The sequence below is a fragment of the Budorcas taxicolor genome, chromosome 4 (genome assembly GCF_023091745.1).
Source record: "Budorcas taxicolor isolate Tak-1 chromosome 4, Takin1.1, whole genome shotgun sequence".
Classification (NCBI taxonomy): Eukaryota; Metazoa; Chordata; class Mammalia; order Artiodactyla; family Bovidae; genus Budorcas; species Budorcas taxicolor.
In genome coordinates, this window is record NC_068913.1 from 11657057 (window position 1) to 11677972 (window position 20916).

At 42.2% G+C, this 20916-nt stretch overlaps 1 protein-coding gene across 1 annotated transcript; it reads right to left on the reverse strand.

Annotated features, from left to right (window-relative positions):
- Positions 1-739: 739 nt before the first annotated feature.
- LOC128047039 (protein lifeguard 2-like) lies at positions 740-19500 on the reverse strand. The gene is given in 9 exon segments (XM_052639233.1): positions 740-892; positions 4819-4866; positions 7321-7410; positions 8962-9049; positions 9139-9176; positions 11013-11103; positions 11752-11801; positions 12783-12865; positions 19236-19500. Coding segments are annotated over 9 exon segments (906 nt in total).
- Between the last annotated feature and the right edge of the window lie 1416 nt (positions 19501-20916).

The window sequence follows — 20916 nt, forward strand, 5'->3', positions numbered from 1 at the left end:
GTTACTTAGGTCCATGTGTCTTATCTGAGATCTGTATGTTCAGTTAAATCTGGAAATAAAGCTCCATGATAAATCTAGAGAGACTAGAAGATGTCATCTGATTTCCCCATCCTATCCCCTGCACAATCCATCCATGCTAGAAATGGCCCCTGATGATCTTCCTGCCAGACATTGAAGTAGTTCAGACCTCAGAGGTTGGCCTGGGAGGAAACATATTTGTTTGAGATAGAAACAAAGAGATCTCTCAAGATAGAATTTACTTCTCCAGTCTGACTTGAATCCAAGAGAAAGGCAGAATTCTTTGGTTCACCTTACTCTTAAGCCAGATGGCAAAATATTCCCACCAAATGTCCACATCAAGAGAAGAGAATGGAGTAAATATAGGTTTCTATAATCAGTTTTATTCATGTAGATGGACATTGTTTACAGTTTTAAGTAATATCTGGAAAACTTCAACAAAGTAATGAGCATCTTACAAATGTTTGTAAGTATGTAGTTATGTACTCATCTTTTAAATTTATAAAAATCAGAAAATGTCCACCAGAAAGTTTTGTAATGTAACAGTGGAACTAAAAATATAGATAACAGCTATAGCTACTGTCTACCGAATGCTTGCTTTCATTTGACAAGACAAAAAGTATTTTTTAAAATAGAGGGGCTTATGGAGTGGTAACCTCTGCAGTCTTCACAGCCGTCCCTCCTTCCCTCTCTTCAGCATGAGCCAGCCTTGCCCATGTGACTACCGTCCCATTCCAATCAGTTGCAAAATAAAAAGAAAAAGGTTGATTATGTCCATGTAGATGTTCAGGGCAGCAAAAACATACTCTTCAGGGTCCAGGTCAGAATGATGGTGGCGCCCTCCCACCATCAGCTGCACATCCATCACCAAGTACTTAAAGAAAAGAAAGAAGAATCAGCTACTTAAATTGTACATTTTGATCAAAGAAGTGTCCTGAGATTATCTGGAAAGTATCTTACCATCAGTAAAAGTAAATTTGTAGCTAGAGATGTTATTCTTACAGCCTCAATCATTCACAATCTCCCCAGGCTGGTACTCTGTCTATTAAAGCAAGTACTTCACTCTCCTGAAGCCAGTGGGACCAAAGCTGTGAGCCCTCCTTTCCTTCCAAGTCTAGAAACCTCTGTGCCTCTGGTCAGTGACGTGGGCCAGGTGGGCTAATTGGACACAGAGAGAAACTAAAAAATGCCCTGTGTTTGTGACTTTCCAGCAGGTTCTCACTGAAAACAAAGAAGGAAGAGACAGATGGTTCCCCTGACCCTTATATTACCCACAGCAGTAGTTCTGGACTCTCCTTTGGGTGATAGCATTTTTCAAAGCTTGGCATTGGAGATGGCTTTGTGATGATGTCAGTATTTCCAAAATAGAATGAGGAGAAGATTTATGTATGGTTAAATAACCCCCAATTAAACGTTTTAGCTCAGCTGTGGTAGGTAAAATTACAAGCTTCTTAAACATCAGGAAGAAAGTCGGAGAGCCCTCTCACCCTTGTGTTTGTTGCAAAGTGAGCAAACGTGGGCAGCGCAAGTGCACTAGAAGGAGGAAGGGAAAACAAGTGGCTCCTCGGGCCTTTCTGTCCAGACCACGGACTCAGAGTCCAGTGCCGTGAGGCAGTGGGGCAACCTTGGCACTACAGGGAGTTCTTGGGGTTTTCAAGATTCTTGAAAATTAGCTGTTTTAGAACAACATCCACTACAGTGAAACCCATCCCAAGTAGTTCAGGTTATCAGCTCTCCCTGGGTCCTGGTTCCCACTCAGGCTTCTAAGAATGAAGACGGGAGGAGGAAAAAAGAACAGGAGGAAAAGGAAGAACTGGGCACCTTCTAGGTAGCCTCTTATCCATTCAGGATAGACATCATCTCATATAAAGTGGGAACGACCTAGTTGAGGCAGGTGAGATTAACAGAGCCTCCAAGAAGGGAAGATCACTCTGTGGCAAGTGGTAGAGAAAGGAGTCAAACCCGAGGCTGGGGGTTGCCAAGGCAGCTCCCTCACCTGGACCATTGAGTCCCATCCCACTTATCCTCCCCCTCCCAATGTCTGATTCCAGCAACTTTGTGCAGAAAAAGCTAGAATGAACCAACCACTCCAGTTTGCCCAGGGACTTCATGTGTCTTCAGTAACCCCTCAGTCCCAGGCAAACCAGGACAGTTGGTCATTCTTTAAAAAAGGCCCCCAGCAGCTGAGCTTCCAGCCTTGCCCCTAGCCTCCATCTGTCACCCCGGAGTCCTAACTTCTATGGAAAAGTGCTGTTCTTTCTCCCTCCCCTCCAAGAACTGCTGACTTTATCTTATTTCTTCTTATAAGAGAGATACTGACTCCTAACCATCTCATGTGTTGGTAGTGAGCAGCGCAGAGTGCACCTCCCTGCTGAGGGTATGTGTTTGAAGGCAGACAGGGAAGTGGGAGAGTAAAGTGAGCCGGGATCAAGCTGTCTGCCCCCCGGCCCCAGGGAAAGAGGACTCAGGACACCATGCCAGAGACAGCCAGCTCACAGGGAAGCCCTGATCAAGATTTGAAGCCCCAGGAACATTTAGGGGTTCAATGAACAATCATAGTAAGGTTGTAGGATACAAAGTTACTATATAACAGTCAATTGGTTTCCTCTGTGCCGGCAGTGAATAAGTGAAACTGGAGATCAAAAACACAAAACCATTTCCACTAGCATCCATAAAAAATTTAAATACTTAGATATAAATGTAACCAAATATGTACAAGAACTGCATGAGGAAAACTATAAAGCTCTGATGAATGAGATTAGGGAAGAACTAAATACATGGAGAGACATTCCATGTTCATGGATAGAAAGACTCAATATTGTCAAATATCAGTTGTTCCCAACTTCATCTATAGATTCAAGACAACCCCAATCAAAACCCTAGCAAGTTATTTTGTAGATATTGACAGACCGCTGCTAAAATTGATATGGAGAGACAAAAGACCCAGAATAACCAACATGCTACTGGAGGAGAAGAATAAAGTTGGAGGACTGATGCTACCAGACAACAACATTTACTATAAAGTTGTAATCAAGATGGTATGGTCTTGGCAAAAAGACTTAATGAATATATAGATCAGCAGAAAAGAATAAAGAGCAAAGGCAATATTCATCTCTTCAACAGATGGTGCTGAAACAACTGAGCATCCACATGCCAAAAAAAAAAAAAAAAAGATCTAGACACAGACCTTACACCTTTCACAAAATAGCTCATACCAGGGACTTCCCTAGCAGTCCGATGGTTAAGACTCTGTGCTTCCACTGCAGGAGGCTCAGAATCAATCCCTGCTCCAGATCCTGCATACCACGCAGCATGGTCAAAAAAAAAAATAAAAATTTTAAAAAATAATGAATAATAGACTTATATGTAAAACATATAACTCCTAAGAGGTAGCATAGGAGGGAATCTAAATGACCTTTGGTATGGTGATGGTTTCTTAAATATGACACCAAAAGTATTATCCATTAAAGAAGTAATGGGTAAATTAGACTTCATTAAAATTAATATTTTCTGCTCTGTGAAAGACAATGTGAAGAGAATGATAGTACTAGCTACAAACTGAGAGAAATTATTTGCAAGAGAAACATAAAGGACTGGTACCCTAAATATACCAAGAACTCTTAAAACTCAACAGTAAGAAAACAAACAACTTGATTACAAAGTGGGCCAAAGAACTTAATAGACACCTCACCAAAGAAGATATATAGATGGCAAATAAGCATATGAAAAGATGCTCTACATCTTACGTCAACAGGAAAGTGCAAATTAAAATAACAATAAGGTACCACTATGCACCTATTAGAATGGCCAAAATCTGAAATACTAATAACCTCACATGCTGATGAGGACATGAAGCAATAGGAACTCTCATATACTGCTAGTGGGGAATGCAAATATTACAACCACTTTGGAATACTGTCTTACAGAACTGAACTTACTCTTACTGTATGGTCCAGTAAATGTGCTCCTTGGAATCTCCCCAAAGGAGCTGAAATCATCTGTCCACACAAAAGCATGCACACGGATGTTTGTAGTAACTTTATTCATAACTGCCAAAATTTGAAAGCAAACAAGATGCCCCTCAGTAGATGAATGAATAAATTAATTGTGGTACATCCAGAGGGTTTGGAATATTATTCAACATTAAAAAGAGATGAGCTACCAAGCCGTGAGAAGACATGGAGGAATTTTAAGTGCAGGTGCTAAGTAAAAGAAGTCAATCTGAAAAGGCTTCATGCCGTATGATTCCTACTGTGTGACATTCTGGAAAAGGCAAAACTTGGAAACAGTAAGATAACCTGATTAGTGGTTGCCAGGGGTTGGGGATCAGCTTGGAGGAGCAAAGAGGATTTTTAGAGCAGTGAAAATACTCTGTATGGTATTACAATGATGGGTACATATCATTATACATTTGTCCAAACCCGTAGAATGCAGAACACCAAAGAGTGAACCCTAATGTGGGTGACTGTGGTATATTAATGTTCGTTGATTCATCAATTGTAGTAAATGTTACACTTCGGTGGCAGATATTGACATTGGGATGGTGATGCCTGTATGGAGGCTGGGAAATTTCTATCTTCCTTTCAGTTTTACTGTGAACCTAAAGCTACTCTAAGAAGAACTGTCTTTATAAAAAGTAAAAAGGAGAAGGAAGAGGATGAGAAGAAAGAAGGAGCAAGTCAGCGGGAGGGCTTTCCAGTGAATCACTGACTCCGCTTGACTCCAGGCCTAGGAGAGGTCTTAAGGCCCTGTCAATGCACATTCATATTCTTTATCAAAGAAAGGGAGAGTCGGACGTACGAGTGAGAAGATCACAGTTCCAAGTCCAGCATACAATAGATGCAACCACTGCAAAAAGAAAGGATACAACGATGTGTTAAGAGCAAGACTGGGAACAACACAGGGGGTCACTTAGGTCGCTGCTGTCAGATAAGATGCTTAGAAAGTCAAAGCTGTGGGGAAATTAATTTTTCTCGAACATAGTTGGTCAATAGTATCAACTCAATTCCATTCAGCAAGGAGGTAAAAACTACCCGTTATATATATCAAGTAAGGGTCATCGAGCAAGTACTAAACATCTCATGCATAGTAAGGCAAATGGGATATACTGAGTATGTTTCCTTTTTTGCCCCATCCACACAGCTCTTCTAGAAAAAGTGCCCTCCCCTCAGCTCAGGGAATATTGTGACCCTCACACAGCCTTGCTAGAGCCGATTGACAAGAAGTGGGAGATGCCACTCCAACAGCATGAATCTCTTGACTGACCAGGAACCTCTTACATGACCAGGATCAAAGAGATGCTCTGGGCCAGGTATAAATCAGTTCTCATGATAGAGGGATCCAGGCAGCCATTGTGTGATTAGTCAGTGCTGGGTTAGCTGGTGCTTTACAAGCCGAGATGATCAAGAAAGGGCGGTGGGGTTTCCATTTCTGTGAATTCTGGCTCTTCTTCCCACCTAGGAGAGTCTCTGGGCCTTTGCCTTGAGCCAATCTGAGTGGTATGTGTTCCCTGCCACCAAAACAGCCCTGATCAGCGTATGTGACAAATTGATCTAAATACTGCAGAAGAGAATAAGGAAGTGGTGTACATCATCTGAGGAACAATGGCATTCACTCCTCAGGATGAGAGATGGGGAACCTCTGCCAACCAGAGAAGGTTCTTAAAGAAACAGTGAAACCAGGGGCCAGCAATACACTGCGTGAGGCCCCCTGTTCTCAGACTGAGCTGAGTGTGAGAGGACAGCTGGCAACTGCAGCCTGAAGCGTTCACAACTGCCAGGGCCCAACAGGCATGCGTGCTTAGCTGTCTGACTTCCATTTAATCATATACTTAAGATCATATATTATTGGTATTTGTGACAGGAAATTTAGAATGGAAACTAGGGTTCCTGTATCTAGTAGGAAATACAGTTTCTTAACTGCTCCTGAGTGGCATGGTAAAGATGTAAGGAACCCACCCACCACATAAATATGTGTATTATTACTACAGTATCTGTACCACCATCAGGAACAATAAATGGAGAACTATGGCCTTTAAAGACATATTTATGATGTCTTTGAGTTTATCTCCAAAATCCAGGCAGAAATACTGATTCTGTGTCTGAAGTCCATTTAGCAACGCCACTTGTTGCCACAGAAACTCTTTAATTCAGCAGCAGGACCAAGTTGGCCTTGGGGCTTTAGACGGATGGTCACAAGCCCCAAGCCAATCCTCTGTGAGCCTGGCTTCCAGTAGGGTCTCCATACAGGGGCCACTCTAGGCCCCTACAAGATGTGGGGCCAGACCTTCTCATTCTGCCTGTGCACTTGCACACCGGACTCAGTCCACGGACAGTGTGCGTGGTGGAAAGAGTGTGACCATCAGATCACACAGACCTCGCTCTAACCCCAGTCCTACCGTCTACTCCCTGGGTGCAGTGTGGAGTGTGAATTCTTTAATTTCTCTGAGCCTGTTTTCTTTTCTATAAGATTAGATGAGATATGTACTTTTCAGGAATGTTGTGAGAATTAACTTTGATGACTTTGAGAAAAACATATAGGCCTGTGTATGATATCTAGTAAGAAGGCAATAAATATATTAAAGCAAAAAAAAAAAAAAAAGAATGGAAGGAAGAAAGCTGGCATTGGAAACCGAGGAGCTTCCTCTAGGCTGCTGCTGTCAGAAAAGCAAGCCCGTGCAGGCTTGCCCATCTCTGCACCCTAGTTACTTCAGACAAGCAGCACCATGTAGGGAAGTTGGAATCTGATCTGCCCTGTGGGTTGGCCACCTCCATGATCCTCTTAGGGGAGGACAGCTGTTTTCTCAGCTCGGAGCTCAGTCTTCACACCCAGACCTCCTGTCAGTGGTCCCCCCACCACACTGGTGTGGCAGGCGACCTTGGAGACCTCCAGCTATGGGGAGGGGCAAGTAACTGACCAGGGCCCTGGTGGCCGTGCAGTGAGACCCACGGCAGTTTCCTTCCTGGGTCATGCTTTACCCTGTCAATCACTGGAAGGGCAGCAGAGCCTTCCTGGGAGACCCAGGACCCCCTGGTGGGCTTGCCAAAGCCTCCTTAGAAGGCACGACATCCAGCAAGCTCCCCTCTTACTTCCCTCTCCTCCACCTGGGCTCACGTGTGCTGTCGTGCTCTGACAGCTCTTACAGCCCTTGTCACCCCGCGCTATTCTGTCACAGACCTCTCTCCCACCAGGGTCTTTGCAAGTTTCACCCATCTGGTGTCTGCTTCTAGACCAACCACACAACCAGCACTTCACCTGATATTCTGCCAGTCCTCTGAGGGTTTCAAAGGAGGGCCCACTTACATATGATCGAATGAAGATTAAGATAATTCCATAGATGATAAGTACGAAGAGTAAAACAAACAGCATTCCATTTAGCAAAGTGAAATCCCACTGAGGAAACATAAAAAACACAAAAACGATTCAATTTTCATCCATAGGAATTTCAGGGTGTTTAGAGATGTATCTCATACCCCCTAGACAAACTGGCCCATTTGCTACCAATGTACCCTGGCTATCCCAAGAACTGTGGAAATTCATTAGCCCTACACACTGAAAAATGCTACATAAAAGGTATTGTGCTTCTTCAGGGGAGAGAAAATGTAAGGTATGGATGAAATAACAGGAGCCACAAATTTGCAATTTTTGAAACTAGGTAATTGGCACATGAGGGTTTGTTAAAATATTCTATTTGTGTGTATATCTTTATAAAGTTTTCCATAATACAAAATGTACACTGAATAAGTAGGATGTAAATTTGTAAGTATAGTAGGATCATAATCATTCATATTTTTAAAAGCATGTGCATAGAATACATTAATGGCATTCAGTGGACGAAGATGTTAACTGGGTACCTTTCTCACATTTGTATGTATCAATTTTAGTGTATACATTTCAGTAGAAATATATATACTAAGCTTTCAAAAATTAATGATCCTTTTGTAAACCTAAAATTTATTAATGTGCTTTTATATAAATCAATAACCAAATCAGCTTAGAGAAGATTAATATTTTTAAAAGAAAGAGGAATATGCATCTTCTGACCTGAAAAAAATTGGATTAGGAAGCAAAAGAAGATCCTCAAATCCAATGTGTTTTCTTGCAAGTGTGTTTTCCTAATTCCTCTGTCTCCCTATGTCACTCCCTGCCTTCAGCACACCAAGAGAATAAAGTACCAGGTCACCGAGGCTGGTTCTTGGGCTGGAAGCATCGGCAGCGCCTGGGAAGTGAACGTTACTGACCCCCAGCCCAGACCTTGTCTTCACAATGCCAGGCGTGGGGCTCAGCAGTCTGTGTTTCACAAGCTCTCCAGGTGACTCTGATGTCTGCCAAGAAAATTCGTCTAGAGCTATGCTTTCCATATACATGCTAATAAGCACTGGAAATAGAGCTACTTCAAACTGAGATGGCTGCAAGTAGAAAATACACACTGGATTTGAATTTTAGTTTGAAAAAGAAAAAAGAGTGTAAAATGACTACTTTTGTTATACTGATTATATGTTGAAATAATAACCCTTCATATATATTGGGTTAAATGAAATATATCATTCAAATTAATTTTACCTGTTTCCTTTTACTTAACATTTTTTCTGACGTGGACCGTCTTTGTAAGTCTTTATTGAATTTTGTTACAGCATTGCTTCTGCTTTATGTTTTCTCTTTTGTATGCGAGGCATGTGAGATCCCAGCTCCCTGACCAGAGATGGAACCCACACCCCCTGCGCGAGAAGGCAAAGTCTTAACCACTGGGCCTCCAGGGAAGCCCCTCTTACGTTTTTAGCACGGTCACTAGGAAAGCCAGAAGGCAGAAGACGAGTGCTCGGTGGAGGTGAGGCCCCCAGGAAGCAGCCAGCCAGGGGGAGGAGGAAGCAGAATGGGTCAGGAGGGGCAGAGGAAGATAGTCACACACTGCCTATGACAGGAACCGGCTTCAAAAATACGTACTTTTGTTTGAAGAGCAAATAAACTGAGTGATAGCGTCACCAGAGCTGTTGCTCCTGTTGCCCATAATACTTCCTCGGCGTTATAGAAACTGAAACCAGAGACTGTGATTATTGTTCACGTAAATGTTAGAAAAAAAGCATGCACACACAGATGAAAAAACGTGTATCGAAGACTTACACTGACACGGTTCCTAGCAGCAAACCTTGAAGAACTGTCTAAAAACAAAATTCACAATTAATCAGAAGCCTGCTTCCCAAGGCGCCAAAGCCAGAAGAGTTGGTTTGAGGTATGTGTGTTCTGGCAGGTTAGAGGGGAACTAGCAGGAATATTCATGATCTTAGCGCACAAAGCTATAGGCTATGCCATATGGAAATAATGGAAATAAACATTTTCTTAATGTTCTCCCTAAGACTGACAAGAAAAAATTCTCATATGAGTAAAAGGTTCTTAGAATACAATAGTAACTTTCAACATTTTCAGTGAGTTAAACTGCATATGTTATTAATTAGAAATGTAGAAACCAAGGTATAAGCTTTATCTGTAGACCATACTGTCATTAATCAAATGGGACCATCCACACAAATCTTACCATTTTATCAGAGCAGGACATGCTATTTCTATTAACACCTCAGCAACTGTTTCAGTACTGACCTTTCCCATAGTGCATGGATGAGAACAAAATGCGTCAAACCTCAGATGTGGGAGGACTGTTGAGACCTCAATACCTGGGGGTGGGGCTGGAGGACACTTACCAACAGAGCATGCAGCTGCACTGGCACGTGCCAATCCTCAGCTCTGAAGCGGGCTGCACGAGGGCAGTGTGGGGGCTGTATATGGGTCCGAGGGTTCCCTTGGTCCAAATGAACCAGGGATGGGGCGGCGTGGGAGAGAGGGAGGAGCTGAGAACCAGAAGCAGTCAAGCCAGAGGATGAGACCAAGAAGGCAGTGATGGTATGCCTAGGCCCACAGTCGGGCTCCAGGACTGACCAGCAGGCCACTGAGAACTGCAGCTGGCAGGGCTGCAGGGCCTGAGGACATTCCCAGCTGGCCTGATGCTCTGTCTTCTCCGTGACATGAGGAAGCTATTCTTCCCAGCATGTAATTCACATTAGACAACGCAAGATCCTCAGATTTTCAGGATGCAAGATGCAAGATTCTGAGGGCTGAGAAACTCACCGTTGCCCATGTGTCCTTCCTTGCTCACATTGACCACCAGGAGGCGCAGATCCAAATCTAGGCTGATCAAACTCAAACGCTTGGGACTAGGCATTTTGTGCACTAATCTCACCTCTGGCTTCATTTGCCTTTCCTTATTTTTCCTGCCATCAGATTTCCCTACCAACTTATCTTCTTACGTTGTGTGTATTTTTATAAGCTACCTCAACACTGATATGGAACCAGGTGAGAAACAAATGAATTGGTGAGTAAATCTTCTCATGGAAGGGTGGTCAGCAGTTCGTGGGAGCAATTGCATAGAATCTGACTTTCTTTCCAGCTCATTGAACCACAATGTGATTTCCTCTGCGTTTGCCTAAGAGGAGCAAATGCTTATTGTCAGTGAGTTCACTGCCTCCAGGAGGTAAGAGTGTTGGCCCAACTGGTATAAACATTGACAGAACAGAAACCTCAATTACAACATAGTCAGGAGACGTTGAAATAGAAGCAAAATAAATTTCACAGAGAAAGTTACATTTCTTGCACACAATTTGTGAACTAAATGTGGAACTCACTCTCCGTAGCAAAATGAGTTTGTTGTGCCTGACAGAGGACAGTCGAATTAACTGTCTTGGGAGACTCGGGAGCAGGCCTCTCAGAGTCAAGTTTGCCGGCGCAAAGGAGTAGCCAAAGGTCTCCAAATTCTCTAGCTTGTTAAAAGGGTGTGGATTCCACCTCATATGTAAGTTGACTTCAAAATTCATCCAAGAGAATGTCTCACAAATAATTTCTATCTTCTTATTCCATAGGAAGATTTTTTCCACAAAAAAAGGAATAATGAGATGAATATATATTTCAGAGGTGAATGACAACGGATGCTAAAGAGGTTTACTTACAAATAATCCCAGGAGAATGTAATTTGCAGGCACCTGGCGGCGGAGTTTCCCACAGCAGGCGAGTACAATAAATATAACAAAAAAGGCTGGCCTGGGGATAATTTAAAACCATGTGTTATTTGCTTCCACTGCTTGTATCATGTGATATATTACAGGTAGAGAGATACAGAGATGTTTGCTCTGATAATACGTATTATAAAGAAAAATAAAGATTGTTATCTTTACTTTTTTTTTTTTTGCTTTTAAAACTAACTTTTCCCATTGCCATCCACACACAGTTTGTGGGTTCTTTAAAACATATTTTTACTTTGAAATAATTGTAGATTCACAGGAAATTGCAAAGGATCAGAGGTCCTGTGTACCCTATACACAGTTTGCCCCCATTTTACATATTTAAAGTAGAATACCCAAACCAGTATGTGACATTGGTATAGCGTGTATATATGTAATGCTATGTCATAGACCTGTGACACAAACCTGTGTGCAGATCCATGTAACCAGCACCACAAGGTGTGGAACTATCTCATCATTAAACTACTGTACTATCCCTTTATGGTAACACACACACATACACACGCACTCAGAAAGCCCTAACTCCCAGCAACTACTAATTTGCTTGTTTTTCATCTCTATAATTTTGTCATTACAAGAATATGTTACCTTTACCTAATTTTCAAAAAAGAACATCAACTGATAGCTAGTAGAAAGAACACTTTTTATTTAATCCAATAATACTTACAAGAGTGTGTAATTGAACCAGGGATTTTTGATCACCCAAGATCGTAAAGCCTTGCTGGTTAAAAAAAAAAAAAAAGATATTGTCTTACACAATAAGTAGTTTATTTTGCTAACTAGTATAATATTTAAGTATAAATTAAACAATTTCATGAGAAGAAAGGGGGAAAACCCTAAGTAGTTGACAATGACAGATGGGAAAGGAAACAGTGAAACATAACTGTTAAACTGTAAGATAAAGATAAACTGTATCTTACTTCTTAAAATAGGGTCATAAAAAGTACAGTCATAAGTAGTAAGTGAAATTTGCATAAATGCAAATGTATCAGTGGCGATTTTATTTTAAAGTACTGAGATACGTATATAAACAAAAGTAATAAAATTTTCATATATTTGTCTAAAATATAGATTTTCAAAGGATAAGTTTAAGCAGTGATGGATCATACTCCCTGAAATAATTTCTGCATTTAACAGAGATCTAGCCTTCAAGGCCTTCACAATCTCACCTTTCTTCCTTTACTTGATTTTGTCTGTGGAAATAGCTCAGGGAAAATAAAAAAGAAAATAGTACCCAAAATAAGAGTAAGGGAAAATTTATGGCTTAGGAAGTTAAATCTACTAACACTTAGTTAGTAGAAATCTACTAACACTTTGGTCTAGGAGTTGCCTCAGAAAAACAAAGCAATAGAAATGGTATATCCTATGAATGATTGGACTTCTCAGGTGGCCCAGTAGAAAAGAACCTGCCTATCAATGCAGGATGCACAAGACATGCAGGTTCGCTCCCTGGGTTGGGAAGATCCCATGGAGAAGGTAATGGCAACCCACTCCAATATTCTTGCCTGGAAAATCCCACAGACGGAGGAGCCTGGAGGGCTACAGTCGATGGGGTCACAGTCAGATGCAACTGAGCACAGACACACATGAATGATTAGGGAAAAATAGAAAATTTTTTAATGATCAAAATTCAGTCAAGCTAAATAGTGAGAATTAATGTGGGCAACTTAATAGCTCGCCTACATCAGTAATGAAGACCTACCAGAAAACAAACAGGCTGACGATTGCCCCAGTGATCAGAAGCTGAATGGACAGGAGGAAGAACACTTTTACGATGAAAGCTGAGGAGACAGAAACTTATTTTTATGAGACAGTATTCAAAAGTAAAAGTATAAAATCTAACTATCTATTTTTGACACTTAGTGAAATAAATTTTTCCTCTGATTTTCTTGAGGACAGGAAAGGGAGTGTGAGTTTAGAGTTGGCCAATGGTGTGACAGTACAGCTCTGCAGAACTCTCAGGAAAGACTCAGTCCAGACTGTAAGAGGCATTTTAGTGGAGACCCAAGGGTTTATCCATAAGAGCCCCCACAATCTAAAGACCAAATTCAGGGGTTTAATTCTGTATTGTGCACACCCCATCCTCCCTAGGACCAAAAGTGACCTGAGAATCTCAGAATGTCACCAGCCCATCCTCAGGGACCCAGCAGCATCCCTGCATAGACGGAGCCAGTGATGCACCAGGGACTGCTGGGGGAGACGGCGTTCAGCCCTCTGCAGGGAGTCTGCAGGGCTGTTCCCCCACTTTTCTCTCCACCCTCCCTGTCTTTAGCAATTCCCTTCCCTCCTACTTGTGCAGAAACTGCATAATCTGACTAATGGTAAGTATAACCAAGGAGTTTCAAGCAAGTGGCATGCCAAAGTGGAGTTCAGGGTGTGTTAGCATCTATGTTTACTTCCAGCTAACTACATGGGTTTTTCCAGAGCCCTCTGAATATGCATTGATAATGACCATTTCCTTTTCTGTGGGCTTCTCCCACCTTATCCCATCACTGTGGATGGTGACTGCAGCCATGAAATTAGAAGATGCTTGCTTCTTGGAAGGAAAGCTATAACAAACCTAAACAGTGTATTAAAAACCAAAGACATCACTTTGCCAACAAAGGTCCATATAGTCAAAGCTGGTCTTTCCAGTAGTCATGTATGGATGTGAGAGTTGGACCATAAGGAAGGCTGAGCAACAAAGAATTGATAATTTCTAACTGTGCTGGAGAAGACCCTTGAGAGTTCCTTGGACACCAAAGAGATCAAATCAGTTAATCCTAAAGGAAATCAACCCTGAATACACATTAGAAGGACTGATGCTGAAGCCAAAGCTCCAATACTTTGGTCACCTGATGTGAAGAGCTAACTCATTAGAAAGGACCCTGATGCTGGGAAGGATTGAAGGCAAACGGAGAAGAAGGTGGCAGAGACTGAGATGGTTGAATAGCATCACGGATTCAATGGACATAAACTTGGAGAGACTCTGGGAGTTAGTGGGGGACAGGGAAGTCTGGCACGCTTCAGTCCATGCGGTTGCAAAGTCGACTTTGTGACTGAACAACAATCCCAATTTTAAAAGGAAAAAAAAAAGAATTCTGCTTAAAGTTGACTTATAAGATTGTCAATGTGTCCTTTTGCTAGGCAGTTTCTGTGCACTGGAAGTGTGACAATAAAGAAACAGCACTGAGATATATATCCCCAAATGTGTGCTACTGCTTTAAAATATCTACTTAGTTAACTTTAAATTCACATCTAGTATGTATGAAGAACTATAAGAGAATAGATACTAAATGTGACCCAGCCTTATTAGACTAGACCATATAGATCAATGAAATAGAACTGAGAGCCCTAAAACAGTCCCTTACATTTGTGGAATGTGGTCAACTGATTTCTAATAAACATGCTAAGACAACTCAGTGGAGAAAGATGAGTCTTTTGAGCAAATGGTGCTGGGGCAACTGGACACATGCATACAAAATGATGAATTTGGGCCCCTTCCGCATATCACACACGCACACAAGACTAATTAGTTAAACATCGATCATAAACATAAATGAGAAATATAATTCTTGGAAGAAAGTATAGGTGTAAATCTTTGTGAGCATGGATTAGGCAATGTTTTCTTAGATAATGATACCTAAAACACAAGCAAAGGGAAAAAAAATAATTGGATTCCATCAAAAGTGGATTTGAATTCCCCTGGTGGTCCATTAGTTAGTAACCCGCCTGCGCGCAGGAGACACTGGTTCGATCCCTTGTCCAGGAGGAGTCCACATGCTGTGGGCAAATTAAGCCTGTGCACCACAGCAACTGAAGCCCCTGCATCTAGGGCCTAAGCTCTGCAACAAGACCCACACTACAGAGTAGCCCTCACTTGCCACAACTAGAGAAAGACCATGGGCAGGAATGAAGGCCCCACACAGCCAAAAATAATAATAACAAATAAATTAAAAAAAAAGAATTCTCACTTAAAAAAGGCAAAAGTTTTGTGCTTCAAATGACACCATCAAAAAGTGGGAAAAAACCCATAAACTGGGAGAAAGTATTTGCATATCATGTATCTGTAAACTGATCTAGCACATGAAGAACACGTACACTCCAATTACAAGAAGACAAATAAGAATTTATAATGGGCAAAGCCTGTGTAGTTCCTTCCCACACTGACGCTGGGCTTGGCCACATGACATCTTGGTCAGTGAAACATTAGCACTGGCTTGATTAGCAGAAGCTTCATAAACTGCTTACACACTGGGGCTTGTCCATCTGGTCTACCTCTTCTTGGGCCCCAGTTCCATGTGATGAGAAATTCAAGCCAAAGAAGAAAGCCAACAACCAACACAAACTGCCATCCACGTCAGAGAGTCATAAAGCCCATTGCAGACTCAGCTGCTAGCTAAGAGTTTCAAAAGGCATCTGTCTTTCCAGCAACAAGGTAGAGGGTGAGGGCCATGGGGAGACAGCAGTGAAGTTCGAAGCTCAGAGTCCATCGTCAAGTCACCCGGGTTCTAAGTAGGCCTCAGTTCAGTTCAGTCGCTCAGTCGTGTCCGACTCTTTGCGACCCCACAAACCACAGCACGCCATGCCTCCCTGTCCATCACCAACTCCTGGAATTTACTCAGACTCATGTCCATTGAGTCGGTGGTGCCATCCAGCCATCTCATCCTCTGTCATCCCCTTCTTCTCCTGCCTTCAATCTTTCCCAGCATTAGGGTCTTTTCAAATGAGCCAGCTCTTCACATCAGGTGGCCAAAGTATTGGAGTTTCAGCTTCAATATCAGTCCTTCCAATGAACACTCAGGACTAATCTCCTTTAGGATGGACTAGTTGGAACTCCTTACTGTCCAAGTGACTTTCAAGAGTCTTTTCCAATACAATCGTTCAAAAGCATCCACTCTTTGACTCTCAGCTTTCTTTATAGTCCAACTCTCACATCCATACATGACCACTGGAAAAACCATAGCCTTGACTAGACAGACCTTTGTTGGCAAAGTAATGTCTCTGCTTTTTAATATGCTGTCTAGGTTGGTCATAACTTTCCTTCCAAGGAGTAAGTGTCTTTTAATTTCATGGCTGCAGTCACCATCTGCAGTGATTTTGGAGCCAAAAAAAAAAAAAATAGTAAGCCACTGTTTCCATTGTTTCCCCATCATTGTCATTAAGTGATGGGACAAGATGCCATGATCTTAGTTTTCTGAATGTTGAGCTTTAAGCCAACTGTTTCACTCTCTTCTTTCACTTTCATCAAGAGGCTTTTTAGTTCCTCTTCGCTTTCTGCCATAAGTGTGGTGTCATCTGCATATCTGAAGTTATTGATATTTCTCCAGGTGATCTTGATTCCAGCTTGTGCATCCTCCAGCCCAGCATTTCTCATGATGTACTCTGCATATAAGTTAAATAAGCAGGGTGACAATATACAGCCTTGACGTACTCCTTTTCCTATTTGGAACCAATCTGTTGTTCTATGTCTAGTTCTAACTGTTGCTTCCTGACCTGCATACAGATTTCTCAAGAAGCAGGTTAGGTGGTCTGGTATTCCCATCTCTTGAAGAATCTTCCACAGTTTATTGTGATCCACACAGTCAAAGGCTTTAGAATAGTAAATAAAGCAGAAATAGATGTTTTTCTGGAACTCTCTTGCTTTTTTGATGATCCAGCGGATGTTGGCAATTTGATCTCTGGTTCCTCTGCCTTTTCTAAAACCAGCTTGAACATCTGAAAGTTCATGGTTCATGTATTGCTGGCTTGGAGAATTTTTAGCATTACTTTACTAGTGTGTGAGATAAGTGCAATTGTGCAGTATTCTGAGCATTCTTTGGCATTGCCTTTCTTTGGGATTGGAATGAAAGTTGACCTTTTCCAGTCCTGTGGCCACTGCTGAGTGTTCCAAATTTGCTGGCATATTGAGTGCAGCACTTTCACAGCATCATCTTTCAGGATTTGAAATAGCTCAACTGGAATTCCATCACCTCTACTAGCTTTGTTCATAGTGATGCTTCCTAAGGGCCACTTGACTTCACATTCCAGGATGTCTGGCTCTAGGTGAGTGATCACACCATTGTGATTATCTGGGTCGTGAAGATATTTTTTGTACAGTTCTTCTGTGTATTCTTGCTACCTCTTCTTAGTATCTTCTGCTTCTGTTAGGTCTGTACCATTTCTGTCCTTTATTGAGCCCATCTTTGCATGAAATGTTCCCTTGGTATCTCTAATTTTCTTGAAAAGATCTCTAGTCTTTCCCATTCTATGATTTTCCTCTATTTCTTTGCATTGATCACTAAAGCTTTCTTATCTCTCCTTGCTATTCTTTGGAACTCTGCATTCAAATAGGTTTATCATTCCTTTTCTCCTTTGCCTTTCTCTTCTCTTCTTTTCACAGCTATTTGTAAGGTCTCCCCAGACGGCCATTTTGCTTTTTTGCATTTCTTTTCCATGGGGATGGTCTTGATCCCTGTCTCCTGTACAATGTCATGAACCTCATTCCACAGTTCATCAGGCACTCTATCTATCAGATCTAGGCCCTTAAATCTATTTCTCACTTCCACTGTATAATCATAAGGGATTTGATTTAAGTCATACCTGAATGGTCTAGTGGTTTTCCCTACTTTCTTCAATTTAAGTCTGAATTTGGCAATAAGAAGTTCATGATCTGAGCCACAGTCAGCTCCCAGTCTTGTTTTTGCTGACCGTATAGAGCTTCTCCATCTTTGGCCGCAAAGAATATAATCAATCTGATTTCGGTGTTGACCATCTGGTGATGTCCATGTGTAGAGCCTTCTCTTGTGTTGTTGGAAGAGGATGTTTGCTATGACCAGTGTGTTCTCTTGGCAAAACTCTATTTGCCTTTGCCATGCTTCATTCTGTACTCCAAGTCCAAATTTGCCTGTTACTCCAGGTGTTTCCTGACTTCCTACTTTTGCATTCCAGTCCCCTATCATGAAAAGGACATCATTTTGGGGTGTTAGTTCTAAAAGGTCTTGTAGGTCTTCATAGTACCATTCAATTTCAGCTTCTTCAGGATTACTGGTTGGGGCATAGACTTGGATTAGTGTTTTATTGAATGGTTTGCCTTGGAGACGAACAGAGATCATTCTGTCATTTTTGAGTTTGCATCCAAGTTCTGCATTTCAGACTCTTTTGTTGACTATGATGGCTACTCCATTTCTTCTAAGGGATTCTTGGCCACAGTAGTAGGCATAATGGCCATCTGAGTTAAATTCACCCATTCCAGTCCATTTTAGTTCACTGATTCCTAAAATGCTGACGTGCAGTCTTGCCATCTCCTGTTTGACCACTTGCAATTTGCCTTGATTCATGGACCTGACATTCCAGGTTCCTAAGCAATATTGCTCTTTACAGCATCAGACCTTGCTTCTATCACCAGTCACATCCACAGCTGGGTATTGTTTTGCTTTGGCTCTGTCTCTTCATTCTTTCTGGAGTCATTTCTCCACTGATCTCCAGTCGCATGTTGGGCACCAACCTGGGGAGTTCCTCTTTCAGTGTCCTATCTTTTTGCCTTTTCATACCGTTTATGGGGTTCTCAAGGCAAGAACAGTGAAGTGGTTTGCCATTCCCTGCTCCAGTGGACCACGTTTTGTCAGGACTCTCCACCAGGACCTGCCCGTCTTGGGTGGCCCCACACGGCATGGCCTAGTTTCACTGAGTTAGGGAGTTAGAAGAAGCCCTAACCATGGCATGTCGTGTTCTGGGACCTACAGGGTTCGCCTTGAATTGCTTACCTTCCAACTTCTTATTTCATGAAAGAAAAAAATTCTCATTTATTTTAGTCATAGTGTTTTGGACTTCTGTTACAGCTGAATGTATTTCTGATATAGAATTAATATGTAGGGCTCTGAATTAGTATTCGTTAAAACTAAAGACAGTATCACGATATCACTTTGTATGTTAAGTTAAGACATTCTGCGTTCAACGACTAACTCACATTTGTTAAGAAAACCACAATTTATTCACCATAATATGTCTATCATGAATTTATGAATGCCTTGGAAAACTTGGGGAGCTGTCTGTTCTTACATATATCATGTTTCATGGTAAAGCATGATGGGAAAATCTAAGGGCAAAGTTAAATCCTACAACCCACCCTGTGGAAATATTTTAAGAGAATTTTACTGTTCTTTTCCACAAAGGCCGTTTCTTTATTCTTACCTCTGCGGACAGCTGTTTCTGAAAATGGGCCAGGGTTGATGTCGTCTGTAGTAGTCTCTGGCGAAATCTGTACCACATAGGTATCTGCTCGCTTACCAGCCTTTGAGTGTGGATTTCCACGAGCTTGTTGTGGCTCCTGAGTCGAAGGTACAGTTCCATAGGACCGAACAGACTTGCCCCCAACATAAGCATCTGCAGCTTTCCGAACTAGATGTTGATGATCTCCAGAGCTCAAGTCTATTGGCTCACTGACCTCCAAGTCCATTTTCCTGGAGAGGGGACACTGTTATTCAGGTCCTTATGCGTGTACCACTACAACCTTAGCAACTTCATAATATCAGATGTTTTTTCTTTATTTTACCTGCCTTTGCTCTGTACTTTCCAAGTCATTGCTCCACAGATACTGGTTGAATAAATGATGAACAAATAGTTTTAATATGAGAACTATAGGTTAAAATAACTTTATTTCTATTATGAAAGTCATATGTTTATAGATTTATTCTGCAACAAGTGAATAAACTCCCTCTTACGTTGAGTTGCCCTTGTCACCTTTGCCCCTAAAGAGCTTACATTTTGGGAGAGAAGATTATCAAATAAGCAATCATATAAAAGGCAATAGAAGTAGGGCCAGAAACATGGAGGATATTATGAGGGTAACAAAGTGTAGAAGAAGATGCAGAGAGTAGAAGAGCCTCCAGAGAAAGTGAGGTTTAAGCCAAGGTGGGGAGAGGAGAAGGAGTCAGTCAGGTAAAGAGGTAGGGGAAGGTTTTCCGAGGCAGAGGAGTCTGTCTGGACCAGGACTGGAGGAAGCAGAGAGGCAGGTTCCAGAAACTGGAAGAAGTTCACTGGATGGAGTTAGGGAGTTGGAAGGGGAAAGCAGAGTGAGGTTAGAAACAGGAGAGTAGAAGGGGCAGGCTGTTGTGGGGCTGGCGAGTCAAATTCATCCTGAAGGCCATGGTTGAATAGTGGTCCCCCAAAGCAACCCAGCCCAGTATTCTTGCCCGGAAAACCCCATGGACAGAGGGGCCTGGCGGGCTACAGTCCATGGGGTCACAAAGAGTCAGACACAACTTAGCGACTGGGCACGCCCTCACACAGGTATCCACGTCCTAACCCCCGAACCTGTGAACCTATTACTGCGTGTGGCAAAAGAAACACTGCAGGTGTGATTAAGTTAAGGAGTGTGAGATGGGACTATCTGGGTGGGCCCAATTGATTTACAAGGGTCCTGATTACCGTATTTATAAGAGGAAGGAGGGCCAGCGTCAGGAAGGAGGCCTGACGAGAGCAGCCCAGGCCAGAGGGATTCAGCGGCTGGCTATGAAGGTGGAGGAAGGGGCCGTGAGCCAAGAAATGCAGGAGGCCCATAGGAGTCAGAAAGGGTCAGGAAATGTATTCTTACATTTGAAGGAAGGTATACTCCTTGGAAGAAAAGTTATGACCAACCTAGATAGCATATTCAAAAGCAGAGACATTACTTTGCCAACTAAGGTCCGTCTAGTCAAGGCTATAGTTTTTCCAGTAGTCATGTATAGATGTGAGAGTTGGACTGTGAAGAAGGCTGAGCGCCGAAGAATTGATGCTTTTGAACTGTGGTGTTGGAGAAGACTCTTGAGAGTCCCTTGGACTGCAAGGAGATCCAACCAGCCCTTTCTGAAGGAGATCAGCCCTGGGATTTCTT